This window comes from Nomascus leucogenys, chromosome 1a, assembly GCF_006542625.1.
Source record: "Nomascus leucogenys isolate Asia chromosome 1a, Asia_NLE_v1, whole genome shotgun sequence".
In the NCBI taxonomy this organism is placed as follows: domain Eukaryota; kingdom Metazoa; phylum Chordata; class Mammalia; order Primates; family Hylobatidae; genus Nomascus; species Nomascus leucogenys.
Genome location: NC_044381.1, coordinates 34,200,448 through 34,222,523, shown reverse-complemented (window position 1 = coordinate 34,222,523; position 22,076 = coordinate 34,200,448). Strand labels below are relative to the sequence as shown.

Sequence of the window (22,076 nt, the reverse complement as noted above, 5' to 3'; positions counted from 1 at the left end):
ATTAAATTAAAGTCCTCTTTTAAATGTTTAAATTTACTTAAAAAATAAGACTTCTAGGCCAGGTGCGGTGGCTCACGCCTGTAATCCCAGCACTTTGGGAGGCCAAGGCTGGTGGATCACCTGAGGTCAGGAGTTCGAGACCAGCCTGGCCAACATGGTGAAACCCCGTCTCTACTAAAAATACAAAAAATTAGCCGAGTGCGGTGGCGCCTGCCTGTAATCCCAGCTACTTGGGAGGCTGAGGCAGGAGAATCACTTAAACCTGGGAAGCAGAGGTTGCAGTGAGCAGAGATTGCACCATTGCACTCTAACCTGGGCGACAAGAGCAAAACTCTGTCTCAAAGAAAAAAACAAAATAAAATAAAAAATAAGACTTGTAAACCAAACTTCAAAACTTAAAGAATTTGGGTTTTAAATTTAATTTTAATAAGCTACATAGTAATTCTTAAAATCAAAGGAACTGGTGAATAATCTACCATTTAAAAAGCCACCTTCACGGATACCAATTCTTACTTAAGTCTTATCCTTCAAAACCTCAAATTCTTACTCTTTCATAATGCTTTCCTCTTTTAAAAAGATGGATCTATCATTCAAATTGCTGATTTGTTCTGTTTTAGTGGCATAATTTATAAAGAATGTTTCCCTTTTCAAACTTACTTCTCCCATCCAAGATTATAAGCACTTTAAACAAGTATCTTTGAAAAGATCTCATACAAGGCAACTCATATATAGTAACTACTGCTGGTTGATGAACTGAATTTTAATAATTATCAGTTTCTTTTTAAATGAACTATTACCTCTGTTACATCCCAGTGGTGTAAAAATTGATCCAAATCTGTAAGGTAGAGAAGCACAGGGGAAAGCTGTGTCTGGATGACATGAGGAACTCCTCGAAGGCTCTGAAGCCAAGTCAACTCCTCTTTCGAAAACCCTAATTCAGGTAACAAAGAAAGCCAATTTGGAAAAAAAAAAAAAAAAAAAAAAAAGAACAGTGACTTTTTTAAAAACCAGAGATGACATATGCCTTCAAGTGAACATTCTTTAAGCTACCTTGTTTTCTCTGAGCTTCTGCATTTCATGCTATATTTAAAAAAATAAAATGCTAGCAATGAAGACAGTTAAGTTCATATAATTATATAAAAGATGTGATCAGACCCAATCTGTAATACACCAAGAAACAGGTTTTACCACTTCTACTAGGGTTTTGACACTTTTACTTAGAGTGAAAGGCATAATCTTTCCAATTAATGGTAGGTTTAAAAAAGCAAATGAGCAAGTAAAAGCAATAATATACTCCTACATATATATCAAATGCTTTAGGTTCTTAGATAATAGCCCTTCAAATGTTTTAAAACTACTCTATCCCCCTAAGTGTTTTTACTTTGACAATATGTGTATAATTCATTCAACAATTTCTAGTTCCCCTTACCACCTCTATTGCACTTGGCCTGACCTACACAAACAACCTGCCAAAGTCACTCCTGAAAGGTAGTTCTCAGAATGATCAGAATACCACTGATGTGGCCCAACCCTATCTACCTTAATGTTCAGATCACTATACTTCTGTAAGCACAATCTAAAGAGGCATCATCTAGTTTGATAGCCATGTCATAGTACTGGCTCCCAATGAGCTTTCTAAAATCACTAAAAACTTTTTGACAACTACTATTATTAAAACACACAGCCTCCCCCACCTGAAATGTATACATTCATAAATATACCGTAAACATATAGGAGCTTACATTTATCTTCTGAAATATTTATCTTGCTAGATTCAGCATAGTATTGGATCTGTCAAGTTCTTTTTGGATTCTGACACTATATTAACTCTCCTAATTTCAAGTCTTCAGAAAATTTCAAAGAATCCTATCATTATCCAAGTATAAAATGAAAATATTCAAATAATACATTTAAAATAATAGTAGCAGTACATCAAACTTAAAAATACAATAACATGACATTCAAATAATGCTCAGGGCTTTGATAGTCATACTATAAGAGATTTAAAGACAAATCATCCATCTTCCTGCCTCAGGAGCCTAACAGTGTATGTAGGTTAGAAATATTCTTTCGATTTCCAGTTACTAGTTACAAAAATCACTCCAAGATAGAATATTTATCATCTTCAAAACTGAACCAAACTGATAAAAGGGCAAATCTTAGAAGGAGAATTGTGATTCGTATTAGGTTTTTTCTTTTTTAATCTGGCAAGTGAATGTGGTTACCTGTAAGTGTGGAAAATAAGAAGCTGAAATAGTCCACATCACTCATCAACCAGTCTTTAGCTGAATACTTCCACCCAGAAAATGATGATCTATAAAAAACAAAGGGAGAACTATTACCAGAAGTGACCAACTTGACAGACTTGTCAAAGGTAGCACAGTGTATAACCATTTTTCTTTACTGAAAACAAGTTTGATTTAGTAGCTTAAAATAAAACTCATAGTATGCCTTGTATTAATTTCATATCCAAGGGCTCAAGCACCATAGTAGGAAAGTTTGAAATTCAAACATATTAATACAAACCTTCATTAAAAAGCATACTTGATCAACATATATAGTACAACAGAAAATTTCCATCCCATTTGAAAATCAGACTCCAAGGAGCCAAGATGAAGTTTTGCTTTTCAGTAGCAGGTTCAGCTGCTATGTATTTACTATTTGATTTTTATAGTCTTACCCTCAGCAAATGAGTTATATTTAAACAAGCTTCAGCTTCCTATATAACTAAGCAAAAGTATCTTAATTAGGCAAAGAAAACTTATCTTTAAAGCCACTATAAGGCAACTATGTGTTCTTAATCTTAGTAAAGTTGTAATTAGGTCTATTTCACAATAGTGCAGCTAAGGTATTGGCAGAGGACTCAAAAGGAATAGCTAAATGTAAAGCAGCTTCTCATTAAATGAGGATTATCTGGTTCCTCCTATGAGATCAGTTTCTAGTGTCTCCTTTAAAAATTCCCTTCAAAGTAAGGCTAGGAAGAAAACAGATGTCAATCATGGGTATTGCAAAAAGGCTGAGAATAATCAGACAAACTGATACTAAAAATTTTTATCACAGACATCTGAATAAATATCAAACAAAATTAGGAACTTCTAATTCACCTGTAAGTACTTAGTAATTTTTTACTGTTATAATAATTGCATTTATATTTATTTATATATATATTATTTGGGAGATGGAGTTTCACTCTCGTTGCCAGGCTGGAGTGCAATGGCATGATCTCAGCTCAATGCAACCTCTACCTCCTGGGTTCAAACGTTTCTCCTGCTTTAGCCTCCTGAGTAGCTGGGATTATAGGCATGCACCAAGACACCCAGCTAATTTTTGTATTTTTAGTAGAGATGGGGTTTCGCCATGTTGACCAGGCTGGTCTCAAACCCTTGACCTCAGGTGATCCGCCCGCCTCGGTCTCCCAGAGTTCTGGGATTACAGGTGTGAGCCACTGCACCCGGCCTTATTAATATTCTTAAGGAGGGGACAGGCATAAAATAATGAAAACACTCTTCTTGAGTGTCATTCCCAGGTGATAAGCAAAGGTCTATGGGGACAATAGCACATGCTAAGGGGGTTATAAAAAGCACAGATGCTCAACAGAAAGAAGTACAAAATAGTGGTTGGAAAATAAACTATTATCTTCTTGAACTCAATGAAAACAGGAAGCAATTGTGCCATCCAGTGGCCAAAAGGGGCAACAAATTTATTTAACAGCCTATTTAAAATTCTGACCCTGTGAAAAGTGATAAATAACAAGCAATATATCACACTGTCTTTAAAACAATGAAAACCATATATACTTTCCAAGCCTGAACACTTCTGTGAGTAAAAGAGGGTGCTGGCGCTGATTATGCTGGGCCAAAAGGAGTAAAATAGAACTGTTCCTGGCAGACCAGGTCATATGTTCACCCTATTTAAAACCCAAGCCAAACTTCTTGGTGCAAACCAATTTCTCCTTCCTCAGAGATTTTATCTAACACCACGGAGCATCTTTCCATATTTATGCTTCCTGTTCCCCCAATCTGGCTATAAATAAACTGGGGTAGAGGGGTAGGAACTGAGAAAAGGCCACTGGATATTATTATGAAACACCACAAGTAGAATGGTATGAGGAAAACATCAGATTCTAAAAAAACTATAACTGGTTGGTAAAAAGGTAGAGAGAGCAATTCTAAACACATTTTTTAAAAGCTGAGAGAAAATAAACATGAATGATTTCTAGCTGATGGGTTTTTAACACATGGAATCCTTGCTTAGGTGGTACATGTCCTGCCATTAGACAAATGCTTTAATAGAGACAGCAAGGTATCAGAACTACAAAAATTGAGCTAAACTTGATCTCACAGACCAATTAGTGTGACAAGATAAAAATCAGAAATGAGTAAAGGAGTACTGCAGAAAAATCAATCTGGCAACAGTGTACAGGATGCATAGCACTGAGAAGCAACATTTTAAGAGTATAAGTGGGAAATAATTTAAAAGTTGACTATTTTATAGTCATGGTCAAGAAGAGGAGCTATTTTGAATAAAAAACTAAAGATATGAAGTAACCCAACATATGTCTGAATGAACTAACCGACAGTCTTTTTTATTTTTAATTTTTTTTTAAAGATGCAGTCTCCCTCTGTCACCCAGGGTAGAGTGCAGCGGCACAATCTCAGCTCACTACAACCTCCGCCTCCTGGGTTCAAGCAATTCTCCTGCCTCAGCCTCCTGAGTAGCTGGGGTTACATGCGTGAGCAGCCATGCCCAGCTAATTTTTGTATTTTTAATAGAGACGGGGTTTCACCACGTTGGCCAGGCTGGTCTCAAACTCCTGACCTCAAGTGATCTGCCTGCCTCAGCCTCTCATAGTGCTGGGATTTACAGGTGTGAGCCACTGCGCCCAGCTAGTCTTATTATGACCCTATGAAAAGTGATAAAATGATGGTGCTATGGGCTCAAGAAGGCTGAAAAGTCCTAATTTTGTATTCTTTTTAAAAAGGGACTACTTTAGATGGGAATAATACACCTACATAGAGAGAAGTCTACTAATGGACTCTGTACAAATACTAAAAAGCAAAATTTAATTTGGTAGACTTTTAACTACAATGAAAATAGTTTAAATAAGAGTCTGTATTATCAGTATTTGTAAAATTAATATATTTTCCCAATTCTCGCCACTCATCGCCACAAAAAGATAAAAACAAAAAAAACCCCAAGATTTTTAAAAAATCCTTGACAAAAGTTATTAAACATAAGTGAACAGATGTTGATGAAGACATTAAATGCATCTTCCAAGGAGAATCAATTTCAAGAAACATTCAAGGGGTGATTTAACGGAACTGAATGTAAGTTACATCTAAGGAACAGAGTGCCCTCTACTGGAAGTCAAATAAAAAACAAGCTCTTAAGTTATGGAAAAAATAAAAAAAAAATTAACCTTTAAAAGGCCTAGCATTTTGCTTACACAAAACAAAGTGCAGTTTTTTAATATCTAAAAAGAAAAAACATGGGAAGCTAATCAATATTTAAAATTCTTAAAAAATATGTCCAGGCCCCTCTAATGTGCGTATATAAGGAAGAAATAAACCTAAAATTTTTAAATACAAACAATATTTTATTTATATGTTTTGCTCTCTGTTTTGGTAAAAGGCAAGTTTATTGTCAGTTATGAAGCACACTTCCAGTGGCCAGAGTCAAATATCTGTCCTATACTGGTATGAAGAAAGTCTATTAAGAATAAGGTACTCTTACCTACCTGAGGTAGGGGATCTTTGTAAGAAAACTTTTCAGCTACAGCCTAGATTTCTATTTCTGCCTAAAACCACATCAGACCCTTCCCACAACCAGTAATACTGCTGAATACTAAAATACTATGACTGAAGATATATATACATGAGGATACTTCCAACACAAGCAATATAAAACCTTTCAGAGTTTCAGAGTAAAATGGCACAGCCACTATGGAAAATGGCATGTAGTGCTAGCTACTTTGGAGGCCAAGGAGGGAGGATCTCTTGAGCCCAATAGTTCAAAGCTGCAGTGAGCTATGATCATGCCACTTGCACTCCAATCTGGGCAACAGAGTGAGAACTTGTCTCTTGAAATATTAAAACTTTTTTTTTTTTTTTTTTTTTTTTGAGACACAGTCTCACTCTGTTGCCCAGGCTGGAGTATAGTGGCGCCATCTTGACTCACTGCAACCTCCACCTCCCGGGTTCAAGCAATTCTCCTGCCTCAGCCTCCTGAGTAGCTGGGACTATAGGCACGCACCATCATGCCCAGCTAATTTTTGTATTTACAGCAGAGATGGGGTTTCACCATGCTGGCCAGGCTGGTCTTGAACTCCTGTCCTCGTGATCCACCCGCCTCGGCCTCCCAAAGTGCTGGGATTACAGGCATGAGGCACTATGCCTGGCAAAACTTTTCAAAAAAGGTTAAAATGGTAAATTTTATGTTATGTTTATTACACCACCAGGAAAAAAAAAGTGAGAGATTACATGTGATTCCTGGTCTCAGTCCACAAGCTTGTTTAATTCATCAGCTACATTAAATTCTGAGCTCTCTGAAGAAAAGGTGTACATTGCAATTCCATAACAACAAAGGTTTGAAGTACGACACCCTCACCTACCAATAACGCCCTTGCTACACACACTTTTGATAATTCTATTTCAACTCTTATTCCAACCTATCTATAAGTCATTAAACAAGTAACTTCAAACAGTCTTACTCTTGTGAACTTACTCTACCTAGTGATATAAATAGTTTTAATTGTTGCATTAAGAGTAAATGAAGGTAGTGTATGCAACTTCAAAAGCCTTCCATAATTCACAAATTACCAGTAAAAGGGGAAAAAGATTATACACTTAAAATACAGCTCACTTGAGCATGCTACCTCATGTGCAGTATCCCGATAAGCATGGCAGCCAAACTTGAACTGAGTCTTCCCATAATACAGCAACGACTTAACCGAGAAAGCAAATCAGCAGGCAGACTGGGTAGGAAATATACAAGCTGAACCAAACGCTGCTGAGAGTCTGCAGGGAGAACCACCACAGCACCTTCTTGTGGATCTAGTGAGGTGGATAGACATATTAAAAGCAACTATAAAAGACATGCAAACCAGAGATTAATAAAGTAGATCAATGACTTCCATTGAATTATGGGCTAACATGTTATGCTGAATTTTATGAATATCGATTACATAAAAGCATATTAATATCATAAAACGCATATGTATGGCTTGTTAAGCTACTGCATAAAATAAAACACCAAACCTAATTTAAAGATTTAATATACAAGTGTCTTGTTAGAAATAAAAACTTTCAGGGGGGTAATAAGGAAAAGAGATTGAGTGCAAAGTAAACAAGCAATTTTGCTAAACAGTGACAATTACATCAACCTGACTTAAAGCAAAAGACTTTGTTTGCTGTGTGTATATATATACCTACAGATATATGACCAATATTGAAAAATACATATTTAAAACTATAACCCACAAAAGGTGGAAACCACTCAAATGTTCATCACTAGACAAATGGATAAATACCAGTGACATATCCATACAACAACATACTACTCAACAATAAAAAGGAATAAAGTATTGATACTTGTTACAACATGGACAAATCTTGAAAATATTATGCTAAGTGAAACAAGCCAGACACAAAAGGCCCCATGTTATGTAATTCCACTTATAAAAAATATCTATGATAGGCAAATCCATATAGACAGAAAGTAGATGAGTGATTTCCAGGGGCTGGAAGAAGGAAGGAATAAGGATGCACTTCCAATCAGTACAAGTTTCTTTCTGGGGTGATAAAAATGTTTTAGAATTAGACAGTGGTGATAGCTGCACAACCTTAGGAGTGTATTTTTTAAAATTCATTGAACTGTACATTGTAAAATGGTGAATTTTATAGTATGTGAATTATATTTCAATAAATAATTATATGCATACATACATCCCAGTTATGTTTTAATAATTTTGCTTAAAATATTAGTTAAGTCAGTCCCAGATGAATAAAGAATATATGAAAATCATATGATATTCATTATGATTAAATAAGTAATAAAGATATGTCTTGCCATCAGAGTTTCAAAGGAATTTTTTTTTTTTTTTTTTGAGACAGAGTCTTGCTCTGTCACCCAGTCTGGAGTGCAGTGGTGCAATCTCAGCTCACTGCAAGCTCCACCTCCTGGGTTCACGCCATTCTCCTGCCTCAGCCTCCCGAGCAGCTGGGACTACAGGCGCCTGCCACCACGCCCGGCTAATTTTTTGTATTTTTAGTAGAGACGGGGTTTCACTGTGTTAGCCAGGATGGTCTCGATCTCCTGACCTCGTGATCCACCTGCCTCAGCCTCCCAAAGTGCTAAGGATTACAGGCGTGAGCCACTGCGCCCGGCCTCAAAGGAATTTTTAAGTATCAGAACAGTTTTGAATTTATGAATAGCAAGTGGTTTGAAAGACAATTTAAGAATGCAATAAGCATCAACAATCATTAACTTTCTATATTCTAATAAATATTGAAAATGAATTTATTGTCTGATGTTTTGTTTTGGCAATTTAACCATGGTATTACTAATTTAGACTAAGGGAAAGGCAAAACTACAGAGCTCCCCTTAAAAATTTCTTTTGTATATCAGGGTGGACCAATGACTACCTACACCATTAAACAAATGAACTCTTACCATAAATTCGGAGGGCAGTAGCTTGTAAACTTTTTAGTAATTCTTTATTTGCTCGTGCTGCAGCGGTATGAATGATATCGATAAGCTGTGTAGAGAGCTCAGGATTTCGGGAGCCAAGATGAGCAAGTTGCAATGGTAAGCCAGCCAGCCAACGGGATAACACTTTACTACGGTATCTTAGAAAGGCCAAAGAAGAATAAAATGTAATTCTCAAAGACAAGGGAAATAAATTTAAACCAAAAAAAAATTTTTTTAAACTTAAATATATCACAAAGTGACTAGTTATGTATCAATAATACCACATTTATTCATTTAAACGTTTGAGAACCTACAAGATGCCAGCATCATTTTCCAAGGCTTTACCCACTAAATTAATGTTAACTGGGGCAGTATCTAAATTGTATTTTTATTTTGAAGGATAAAGACACTTAACTATTTATCCTAATTGGTGTTATTATACTACATTAACAAATGTACACATTCACCATAAGTTGCTCCCATACAAAATGGCTTCAAACTTGTGCTATTTTTATTTCTTTAGAATACTTGCTGGAGTGCAAATGTCTTGAATAACAGTGAACATTTTCACTAGGCCCCCTGAAAGGTTGGTAATTCTATCATGGACTTTGCTGTCAAGACAGACGTGAACTTAAGTCTCAGCTCTGCTATACATTAGCTACGTAATACTCACCAATTTATTTATTTTCTGCTTCCTTCTGTAAAATGGAAGCTAACAGTATCCACCTCACAGTAGCAGTATGAAGATTATTGAGATTATGTAAAGTACCTGGCTTAAAGTAAATACCAGAATACGTTACAACTACCTATATATGTTGAGGTATCCCAAATCTGTATCTTCCTCTCAAACATTTCTGACTATGCTAAATAAACCTCAAACTCACCTTACTGAAAAATTCCTTAGTCCACTCTTTTGTTGTCTCTCTCTGATAGCACTGAACTAAGCCAGAAATTTTCTCATCTTCTATTGCCCTCACTCTTATCCCATATGCCTCAATGTGTCACTAATGGCTAGAGATTCAACCTCCATAATTTTTATGGGAAGAGAAAGGGCTGAGGTTGTTCCAACTGTCCCTTAGCTATAAGTGGACAGGTAGAAATCCATGCCTAAGCAGTCTTTTATCTGTTCAGATATGGGTATAAAGTTTACTGGCACTATTATGTATGCATCTTTTAAAATTTTATACCATTTCTTAAATGCAAACAAGTAGGGTTAAAAAGAATGAACTTCTCCAAAGATTTAATCTCTCTAAAATTATTTAAATACTTAAAGACTATAGAAAAACTCAGCAAGAGAAAAAGAAAGGAAAAATAACAAGATTTTACCTGAATCTACAAGATCTCAGTTCTTCTGTCTGATAGATTTTACTGAAAAACTTCAGTAACAAAGTCCGAACTGGAAGGATAAGGCCCCTCTGCTGATATAATGTATAAACTGCCTTAATAAGAGTCTCTGTGTCCTCTACAAACAGAAAGAAAACAACTTGCATATGACTCAAAAAATGTTTAACAGCCCCCAAATTCCTCTGAATGCACCGAAGTACTTTACTTTGTTCCTATGGCAAAGCCAATTTTAGCCATAAATTGACAACTACCATTGAAGTCCTATAGCAATGGCGTAATAAAAAAAGTCAAACCAATCAGTAGTTACAGTATAAATTTTCTTAACAACAAACCTAGGAATGACAAAAACCAGAATATTAGAAAGGCGATTTAGATGGCAACCAAATAGGAAAACTTTGTTTTAAAATCAAAGAATTAGTAAGTCACTCTAAAACTGACTTAATATAACTTAACCTCAAGGTAGAAAAAAGGTAAAGAGACAGGGAAGATTCATGCCATATCAATCAAGGGAAAAAGTTCTCAAGTTCTAGTCAAACTAGATCAGAAGAGGGTAGAAATCTTTATCAATCTGCTTCAGAGTGGACCTACCCACTTAGAGATACTCTGAGCCATAAACAATTTCAGTGTTCAAGTAGACAGTAGCTACCTTTTATGGCTTGATAGAATTAGCCTGACTACATGGAATGTTTACAAGCCATCATTTCAAAGCTAGACCTTAAGATAGCACATGTAAGAGCTCCACTCTTAAATAAGGGCAAAGTAGCATCACCTACCTCTGTTTGGCTGTATTTGCATTAACCTCCAGGATACTCCCAGCAATCTGTTCAGTTGCTTACTATTTAGCCTAGAGCCATCCTCAAGGGTCTCTGTTACAAATTTCCTTATCATTTCTATCCAACTGCAATCCTTTTGCAAAGTTGACGCATTTGCCAGGGAGACCATGATATCAGACAGTGTTAAATTCAGTAAGAGATGATCTATGTTATTGGAGAGAACTGTGCAATGCTTGATGCTAGAAACAAAGACATACACATCTATAAAGCATTATGTCTACCATGCCTGCTTCATTAGAATAGTTAAAATAACCTATCAGTGGAGTTTTTAAAAATTCCCTTCTAGAATTAATAGATGGCCAACAAGATAGGTGCACAGGCTAGACTTGGGCCACAGTTCTATAAATAAACCATTTCATTATGGAATCAGAGTTGTTAAGAAGGTACAGAGTGCATACAGCTCAATTCATTACACAAGGTGCTATTCACGCAAAATATAAATGCCCTTATAATATTGCCTGGGAACTTGAAAAATAAGACTTAAAAACCCTGACACACCTGATTTAAGGCAGATACTTATATTTGGATGGAAATCACAGTAGATCTTGGCTCTGCTTTTAACTAATCTGACTTAAAAGAATCACTAGTCTTTCCTGGCCATAACTTTCTCACATGTGAAATAAGGCGACATACCCCAGTAAGCACTGATTTGAAACAATTTTATAATTCACATATTAATATCAGTTTATTCACTCTAGCCAAACAAAACACAATTTCAAAAAATCTAAAATAAAATATTTTAATAAAAACAAAATTTGCAACTTAGAACATACTCATTTCAGACTGTGGTATATTCAACAGCAGAGCTTATTTCTTTCATGTTTAGAAAAACATAAAGCTGGCTAGGCATGGTGGTCCATGCCTGTAATCCCAGTGTTTTGGGAGGATGAACTAGGAAGATTGCTTGAGGCCAAGAGTTGCAGACTAGCCTAGAAAACACAGCGAGACCCCATCTCTACAAAAAATGAAAGTAAAATTAAGGCCGGGCATGGGAGCTCACGCCCATAATCCCAGCACTTTGGGAAGCCGAGGTGGGTGGATCACCTGAGGTCAGAAGTTCAAGACAACCCTGACCAGCATGGTTAAACTCTGTCTCTACTAAATACAAAAAAAAAATTAGCTGGGTGTGGTGGCACATGCCTGTAATCCCAGCTACTTGGGAGGCTGAGGCAGGAGAATCACTTGAACCCAGGAGGCGGAGGTTGCAGTGAGCCGAGATTGCGCCACTGCACTCCAGCCTGGGCAACAGGAGCGAAACTCCATCTCAAAAAATAAATAAATAAAAATAAAATAAGCCAGGCATGCTGGCAAGTGCCTGTAGTCCTAGCTACTCAGGAGGCCAAGGCAGGAGCATCACTTAAGCCCAGGAGTTTGAGGTTACAGTGAGCTATGATCACACAACTGCACTCCCACTGGGGCAACAAAGAGAGACCCTATCACTAAAAAACAGAAAAGAAACATGTAAATTTGACTAAAGCCATAAACATCTCAAGCCAATCAATTTTAAAGGAAAAGATTAATCCTAGTTAGTCTTGAGCAAGGGCACAGTAGTGAGGAACCACAAACACATGAGAAGGGAAATAAAAGAAATCTGGCATTATCAAGCATCAAATGTAAGACCAGGAATGACAAATGAACCTGGAAAGGTCAAATGAAACCAGGTTACAAAGAGCCAGAGGCTAAAGACATCAAAATTAATTCTGTAAGCAAGGGAATAACATGGTTGCAAGCTTCTTTCAGAGACATGATTGTGTGGATACGAAAGGGAAAATGAGAGTTACAGCCTATAAACAAAGCAGCAGCACTCCAGGCAAAAGATGGCAAGTCCAAGAACCAGGGTCAATACTGGTATGAACTGGGAGAAGGAGAGCATTTACAAAGAAGAAAAATTAGCCAGATTTGAAATATGCTTAAATATATACAAATATATGAGTCTGAAGATGGTGGAGACAGGAGGAGTAATCATTAAGGGTTCTAACAGTAGTGACTAAATTCAGAGATGATGAAGAAAAAGGGGCAGAGAGATCTAGAAATGAATTCTACATTGGATATGTTGAGCCTAAAGTATCATAATCAAATCCAGATGGAGATGGCCAACAGATAATTCAATGTACAAGTCTGACACTGGAAGAAGTCTGAGCTATTTAATAGAAATTACCCATATGACTGCTCCTAGCTGCAAAGAAAGCTGGGAAATCTGTTTTTTATTTTGTGTAGTGATACATTCAGATGAAAATTAGGAATCCTATCATTAAGAAAAGAGACAGTAAACACTGGGATAGACTTGCAACATTTCTTCCCCACAGGTAGAGCTTTGGACAATTTGCCCTAAGTTAATTCATCTCAGGCAGCATAATCTATGACAATCCAGAAAGTCTCAACGGACATCTGCAAACTTGGGAGAGTTCCTTCTGCTCCTCCAATAACATATATAGAAATTTGAAAGACTAAATATACCAACCAACGATTCTAGGAGGAAGGCAGATCTCTGATGAAACTTCAATTTCCAGTAAAGGTAGTATAGGTAATTATAATATTGCTGAAAATAGGCCGGGCATGGTGGCTCACGCCTGTAATCCCAGCACTCTGGGAGGCCAAGGCAGGCGGATCACGAGGTAAGGAGATTGAGACCATCGTGGCTAACACGGTGAAACCCCATCTCTACTAAAAATATAAAAAATTAGCCGGGCGCGTTGGCGGGCGCCTGTAGTCCCAGCTATTCGGGAGGCTGAGGCAGGAGAATAGCATGAACCCGGGAGGTGGAGCTTGCAGTGAGCCGAGATCGCGCCACTGCACTCTGGCCTGGGCGACAGAACGATACTCCGTCTCAAAAAATAAAAGTAAATAAATAAATAAATAAATTGCTGAAAATAACTGGAAGTGCAAGATTCCAGCACTCAAGGTTTAGTCCTGAGGGCAACTGCCAGTTCCAAAGAAAAAAGCTGCAAAACTAAGGCAACCTTTTAGTGGCCCCACAAGAAAAGGAAGTCAAAAGTCAAAGCCTAGGGCCTACCAAGACATTCCTACCTTTTTTTTGAGACAGAGTGTTGCTCTGTCGCCCAGGCTGGAGTGCAGTGGCATGATCCTCCCACCTCAGCCTCCCGGGTAGCTGGGATTACAGGAACATGCCACCACACCCAGCTAATTTTGTATTTTTAGTAGAGATGGGGCTTCACCATGTGGCCAGGCTGGTCTCGAACTCCTGACCTCAAGTGATCCACCCGCCTCAGCCTCCAAAAGGACTGGGATTACAGGTGTGAGCCACTGTGCCCGGATAACATCCCTACCTTAAGCTTGGCCCTTAAAGGTTTCTCTCCAAGGAAAGTAAAAATAAGTCTTAAGATAAACCTGAATCCTAGCTCTGCATCATTCTAGCAGTTTAAGGAATAATTCTTCCTAAACTAATCTATAGATAGATTCAACACAATCCAAATCAAATTTCTAGCAAGCTATTTTGTAATTGTTGACAAACTGATTCTGAAGTCTATATGGAAAGGTCAAACACCCAGAATACCAAACGTAAGACTAAAGCAAAACCAGCTGGGCATGGTGGCTCATGCCTGTAATCCCAACACCTGGGGAGGCCAAGGCAGGAGGATCCCTTGAGCCCAGTTCAAAATCAGCCTGGACAACGTAAGAGACCCCATCATAAAAAACAACAACAACAACAACAAAACAAAACAAAAAAACACTAAAGCAAAACAAAGCTGGAAGACTCACACTCCCCATTTTCAAGACTCACAATACAGCTACAATAAGCAAGACAAGATGGTATTGGTGAAACAATAAACATACATAAATTAATGGAACACAGTCCCAAAATAGACCCATGAAAATAGTCAACGGAACTTTGACAAATGAGCAAAGGAAATTTAATGGATAAAGTACAGTCTTTCCAATGAACGGTGATGGAACAACTGGAAAAAGAATTCTAGAATTGAAAAATAAAAAATGAAAATTCAATGGACTTATGTTTGACTACAACTGAATACAACTAAAGAATTAAAAACTGGAAGAGATAAAGAAAAGATTAAAAAATAGGTGGAGGATTCAGTAAGTAGATGTAACATGCATTAAATTGTCTTAAAAGGAAAGAAGAGAAATTGGCAAATGTTTAAAAGGTAATACGTTTTTCAGAACTGATGAAAAGACATTTCCTTCAAGATTCAAGATCTCAGTTAAGTCCACTGAATCCCAAGCAGAATAAACAGAAAAGAAAACCACACCTGGATACATCATTGTGAAACTGCAGAAAATGAAAGACAAGAAGAAAAACTTTAGGGGGAAAAAAAAACCCAGATAACTCTTAAAGTATCAACAGTTAAGACTCATAGCTGACTTCTTAACATAACAATAGAAACCAGGACACAGTAAAATATTATTGTCAGTGTGCTCAAAGAAAATAACTGCCAAATCTATAATATTAACCCTGCTAAAACATTCTTCAGAAATGCGAGAGAAATACATTTTTATGGGGGGAGAAAAAAAGGAACTAAAGAAGATTCTAAATGATCCCAGGGAGGACTGAGATACATGAAAAACATGAAGAGCAAAAAGGTAGTAAATGTAAGGACAGAATTCACAGTGGTAGACAGAAATTTACTAAAGTATCAATTTTTGCTTGAAAGCTCAAATTTTATCACTGTCAACAAATGCCATTTGTTTTCCTGGAACTGATAGGCTCACTTTGTTCTTTTTTTTTTCCTGAGACAGAGTCTCACTCTGTCACCCAGGCCAGAGTACAGTGGCACTATCTTGGCTCACTGCAACCTCCGCCTCTGGGCTTCAAGTGATTCTCCCACCTCAGCCTCCCAAGTATCAGGGGTTACAGGTGTGTGCCACCACACTTGGCTGATTTTTGTATTTTTAGTAAAGACAGGGTTTCGCCATGTTCGCCAGGCTGGTCTCGAACCCTTGACCTCAGGTGATCTGCCCACCTTTGCCTCCCAAAGTGCTGGGATTACAGGCGTGAGCCACCACACCTGGCCAGTCACTTTGTTCATTTTTGTGAAAACATGTGCCAAACACCCAAATCTGAATAACCACAGTTTGTCAGTCATTTTTTTTCAAGTTAAAATCTAGTCCATTCCAGGAAAATACAAGTAACAAAATCCCACAGGGCTACTTCCTTGAGACAATCATAGTACTTTGATATGCAGCAGAAATGCTTTATGTACACTTCCCATTCATCACACAGAATATTAAAAATATGCATTCTCAAGGGTCATGACTTTTTTTTTTCTTTTTGGAGGAGTCTCGCTCTGTCGCCCAGGCTGGAGTGCAGTGGTGTGATCTCAGCTCACTGCAATCTTCATCTCCAGGGATCAAGCGATTCTCCTGCCTCAGCCTCCTGAGTATCTGGGACTACAGGCGCCCGCCACCATGCCCAGCTAATTTTTTGTATTTTTGGTAGAGATGGGTTTCACTGTGTTAGCCAGCATGGTCTAGTCTCCTGACCTCATGGTCTGCCACCTCAGCCTCCCAAAAGTGCTGGGATTACAGGTGTGAGCCACCACACCCGGACAAGGGCCATGACTTAATACGATTACTTATGTTTACTGCTTATTCAGGACCTTCTTAAGTGAAACTGGCTTGTTTTTTTTTAAACTGTGAGTGTATGGTGGTGAAGAATACAATGTCTACTAGTGTAGTTTGGTGCCACTGCCTTAATTCAGCCTAAGATACTAACAGTTTTACCCACCATTGCTTTTGTATCATTAGTGCAAATGTCAAAACAATGAAAAATGCAAAGAATGTCCTTTTTTTTTTTTTTGAGATAGATGGTGATGATCACACAATAATGTGAAAGTACTTAATGCCACTGAACTGTACACTTAAAAAGTGGTTTAAATGGTTAATGTTAGGCCAGGCACGGTGGCTCACGCTTGTAATCCCAGGACTTTGGGAGGCCGAGGCGGGCGGATCACAAGGTCAGGAGATTGAGACCACGATGAAACTCTGTCTCTACCAAAAATACAAAAAAAAATTAGCCGGGCGTGGTGGCGGGCGCCTGTAGTCCCAGCTACTCGGAGAGGCTGAGGCAGGAGAATGGCGTGAACCCGGGAGGCGGAGCTTGCAGTGAGCCGAGATTGCGCCACTGCACTCCAGCCTGGGCGACAGAGCGAGACTCCGTCTCAAAAAATAAATAAATAAATAAAAATAAATAAATGGTTAATGTTATATATATTTTACCCCAATAAAAATAAATTATATCATTTTTAACTCTGTATTTCAAACTGAGATTTTAAAATGTAGATATCAGGTTAAAAATACAGGCTGGGCACAGTGACTCGCCTGAGGTCAGGAGTTCGAGACCAGCCTGACCAACATGGTGAAACCCCGTCTCTACTAGATACAAAAAATTAGCCGGGTGTGGTGGTGCATGCCTATAATCCCAGCTACTTGGGAGGCTGAGGCAGAAGAATTGCTGGAACTCGGGAGGCGGAGGTTGCAGTGAGCCGAGATCATGCCACTGCACTCCAGCCTGGGCAACAAGAATGAAACTCCATCTCAAAAATAATTAATTAATTAATTAATTAAACAAAAAATAAAAATACACTGGGGGTACATGAATAAGAAGTGTGAACAACATTGGCCTAGATTAGGGGTCCCCAACCCCTGGCCATAGACTAGCACCAGTCTGTGGCCTGTTAGGAACCAGGTCACACAGCAGGAGGTGAGCGGCAGGCAAATGAAGATTGTTCTGTATTTACAGCCGCTCCCCATTGCTCACATTACTGCCTGAGCTCTGCCTCCTGTCATATCAGTAGTGGCATTAGATTCTCATAGGAGCCTGAACCCTATTGTGAACTGTGCATGTGAGGGATCTATGTTGCATGCTCCTTATGAGAATCTTAACAACTGAAGATCTGTCACTGCCTCTCATCACCCCCAGATAAGACTGTCTAGTTGCAGGAAAACAAGCTCAGGGCTCCCACTGATTCTACATTATGGTGAACTGTATAACTGTTTCATTACATATTACAATGTAATAATAGAAATAAAGCGCACAATAAATGTAATGCACTTGAATTATCCCAAAAACCAAGCCTCCCACCTCGGGTCCATGGAAACACTGTTTTCCACGAAACTGGTCCCTCATAGCAAAATGGTTGGGGACCGTTGGCCTAGACTACTGTTGAGTTCCCTAACTGTGATGGGTGCTGCTGTTCACAGGCTATTTGCTAAGTATTTAATGCATTTACTTAAGAGTAGCCTGTAGGCTCCCCAAAAATCAATCATGAGGGGGGAATCTTTTGAAAAGTAGGTCACACTGGTAATCCATCTTTGCTAAAAATCCCTCAATTTCATCATCTCAACCTCCTCATAGTTAATTCCTTTTCTTTTTTTTCCCATTTATATCTCAGCACACTGTCACTTCCATCAGGGCAGCCTTCTCTAAGATGGTCCTCCCCTCGTGAAAGATCAGGACCAACTCCTTGTTACATACTCCTGTATTAACCTAAGCTCTTCCATCACTATATTTATCACAATCAGTCACTGATTAAAGAATCAAGTGAAATAAATGTCTTTTTCATTAGACCGTACTCCATGAGAGCTGGTACTCTATTTCCTTTACCATGAAATGCTCAGCAACTAGTACAGTAAGTGCCTTGCACATAAGAGTCCAATAAATTTCTTGAATGATGATATACTGATACATTCTTCAATAATTTATTTACACTGAAGTCTACTAAATCCTAAACATCTAAACCACAATTTAATCACATTTTGATGAAAATTATATATGGAATGCCTTATCCGAAAAAATTTTACACATACATATAATTCTCCATCAATACTTCGAGAGTTCATGGATTTTCTGAAGCTTACCTATGAATCCCAGAAGAAAAACTCTAATAAGAAAATTGTATGGGGGGAAAAAGTCTAACATCTTGCTCAATAAAGTGTCTCTTTGATTCTGTCCCCTCAACTCCAGAAGCTCCCTAAAACAGTTCTGACTGAACCAAAAGTCTTCAATGCCAAAAGGATCTGAAAGATGAACCCCTGAGTCAAGAAACGGCTTCCACATCAAGGCCAGTGAAGAGCAGAAATCAGACTGGACTCAGATCCATGTTCTCCATCCATTTCCTAATCCTGTAGCTTTCTTGTATGCTATCTCCTCTAGTTACCATAGTCTCATCCCTTGCATTTCTGCCTCCTGAAACCATATCCACGTTCATACCCAGTTCAAATACTACTCTTCAATTTAGCTTCGTCTGTTTATCCTAATAAGCAGTTATCTGTCTCTTCCTATGAATTCCTATAGCACTTAGTTGTATAGTTCTAATGATACTTTTATACTGCTTTGTGTTACATATGTAAATTTACATATGTAAATGATCGTTACAGAGCTACTGTTTCTCAGCTTCAAAGTCGCCCTCTATACTCTGCTTTGTGATCCCGGGGTTAGGACTCTGCGACCCACATTTTTTCCTTTGTAGATGGCTTATTAGGCTCTGCCAGTAAAGGGGTGGTACAAAGGGCCTAGAAAGCTGTAAGAGGAAGATGGGACACTCTTCTGTTTGCTTGCTAGTTTTGTTTTTGTTTCCTATTGCTGCCAGTGTCGATCAGCAGCTCTTCTTCAGGTCATTTGCAGTTCATTATAGTAGCCATAGCAGACTCCAGTTTGTAGTTTTTCTGACACAGAACCAGAATCATCATGCCTCTAAGAAACGTCAGCACCAGCCAGCCAGCACCCCCTTTTCAGAGTACTGGGCCCCAGCTCTATGGGGTTCTTGCTCTCAGCTCAAGATATCAGTACCTGCTGAGGAGCATACCCTTCTGAGAGCTTAGAGTTTTGGCTCCCTTCCTCCAAGCTTCTTCCCTTCTTTGTTCTCCCAGTTCTACAGGTAGCAACTGCTTCCTGCAGTTGGTACCTCCATAATACCTAACTTCCCTTGTATACCTAGTTAACAATTATTTACATTAAATTCTCTTGTTAAAAAATCATTGTCGGCCGGGCATGGCAGCTCACACCTGTAATCCCAGCACTTTGGGAGGCCAAGGTAGCGGGTCACGAGGTCAGGAGTTTGAGACCATCCTGGCTCATATGGTGAAAGAAACCCCGTCTCTACTAAAAATACAAAAATTAGCCAGGCATGGTGGCACACGCCTATAATCCCAGCTACTCAGGAGGCTGAAGCAGGAGAATCACTTGAACCTGGGAGATGGAGGTTGCAGTGAGCCGAGATTATGCCATTGCATGGGAAACAGTGAGACTCTGTCTCAAAAAAAAAAAAAAAACAAAAAACAAAAAACAAAAAAAACATTGTTGCAGTTTCTGTCTCATGACTGGACCCTGACACATTCCTTTATGATTTAGAATATAATTGCTTAAGGCTGGGTACAGTGGCTCATGACTATAATTACAGCACTTTGGGAGGCTGAGGTGGGCAGATCACTTGAGGTCAGGAGTTCAAGACCAGCCTGGCCAATATGGTGAAACCCTGTCTCTACTAAAAATACAAAAATTAATCAGGCATGGTGGTGAACACTTGTAATCCCAGCTACCTGGGAGGCTGAGGCAGCAGGATCACTTGAACCTGGGAGGCAGAGGTTGCAGTAAGCTGAGATGGTGCCACAGCTTGGGAAAGAGAGTAGTAAGACTCCATCTCAACAACGACAACAAAAAAAACAAAAAACATATATATATATATATAAAACTGCTTAAGAGAGCAAGGTACAAGGCTTAAAAAATCTGATCCTCTCTATCACAATACTTTGCTCTACCTTGTTCACAGTAAGCAACCAAAACAAATATTTAGTGAATGAATGAAAAACTCTTATGCCTGAAATACCTGTATTGCTTCCAAGCATATTCTCTGAACCCTGCTCAAAAAACCTCAATGATTCTCTAGCTAATGTATTCCCTTTGATATATTTAAGAGCCTTTGACAGACTTTAAGATCCCTTGCAAGTGTATGCTCATTTACGGGAACTACAGTATTAGTATTTTAGCTTGTACCTGCTTGTCAAATTTTATTACATAACTTGTTCTCACATTTATCTGCTCTTACTTGAGGTAGATATTTTAAATAATTTCTAGGCTTACTTTTTTTTTTCTTTTTAACCTTCACCTTCTAATTACCTTTTATTTCTGATTTTTCTCCAATTACCCTCCTTCCTTCGGGATACTGATATTAGTTTCATTACCAGGTTCCTCATGTATAAATGAGAGCAGAACTACATGATCATCAAGATATTCTCTTGCTTAAGAGGTTCAATAATCACACAGTGCCTCACCCAAATAAACCGTACACCTTGGCAATTTTTATTAAATTCGTATTTACATAAGTTGATACATTCATCTAGCACAAAAAAACCATTTTACAGACTAAAAAATAAAAAAACTGTTAATCCTAAGGTTCAAACTGACTTGTCCAAAAATCAGCCATATTACTACTTTTATTTTCACAAAATGTAGACATAAATACACAGCAGTGTAGAAAGTTCCATATTAAGGTTAATTATTTCCTGATAATTTCAGGTTAAACAACTTTTCAAGGTTATATAGTGAAAAAGAATCATAATACCTTTTATTTGGCTCTTTCCTTTTGTGCTTGGTTATTTCTTTTAAGGCATATGGAAAACGACTCATAAAATGGTGTTTGAAATCAATAAGGTAGTTCTTTCGAAGCCATGACTCCTATTGAAATAGCAAAGATTAGAAAAATCTACAAGAAAAAATGTAAAATAACCAATAAAACTTGAAGAGAATTGACAACTTGTCAAATAAATGTCCCATCATAATTCACTTTCTACCAGTAATATAATATGTAAATAAATTTTAAAATCAGAATTAACTGTTAAAGCACCCACTTTTCATCTATAGATCCTTTTGGTGCTTAATAACTACTTTTACTTGCATTCTGTCTGCTGCTTAAGAGAGAAAATGTGAAAGTATCTGAGACTTAAGAAAATTCTGAATTTGGACCACTGATGCAATGTTTATGAAATATACAAGAAAGTCTTTCTCCCTGATGTTCTATCTACACCATAACTCTATTCTCCAGCAATTCCATTATTTAACAATTTCACAAAGCAATGCATTTACTTAAAATACTTCAGTAGTATTGGTGAATTTATCATTTCCCTCCTATGGAAACACTGTCTTTCTAATTCCAAACTAGAATATTCTTTACTTCCTCTTCCATTCCATTTTGTCAGACTGAGAAGTTTCCTAAATGTGGGACTTGAGGTGCTAAAACA

At 37.9% G+C, this 22,076-nt stretch overlaps 1 protein-coding gene across 3 annotated transcripts in view; it reads right to left on the bottom strand.

Moving 5' to 3' along the window:
- TEX10 (testis expressed 10) overlaps positions 1–22,076 on the bottom strand; it is a 51,440-nt gene that overhangs the window by 17,379 nt on the left and 11,985 nt on the right. For all 3 annotated transcript variants that reach the window (XR_004033613.1, XM_030829000.1, XM_030829059.1), the window contains exons 5-11: positions 21,401–21,513; positions 10,806–11,044; positions 10,015–10,150; positions 8,671–8,846; positions 6,875–7,052; positions 2,226–2,314; positions 798–931 (exon numbers count right to left, since the gene is read on the bottom strand). Coding sequence is in view for 2 of the 3 variants with exons in the window: in XM_030829000.1 (XP_030684860.1) it covers positions 798–931; positions 2,226–2,314; positions 6,875–7,052; positions 8,671–8,846; positions 10,015–10,150; positions 10,806–11,044; positions 21,401–21,513 (1,065 nt within the window). In the remaining variant the exon portion in view is untranslated. The remainder of the gene's footprint in view (positions 1–797; positions 932–2,225; positions 2,315–6,874; positions 7,053–8,670; positions 8,847–10,014; positions 10,151–10,805; positions 11,045–21,400; positions 21,514–22,076) is intronic.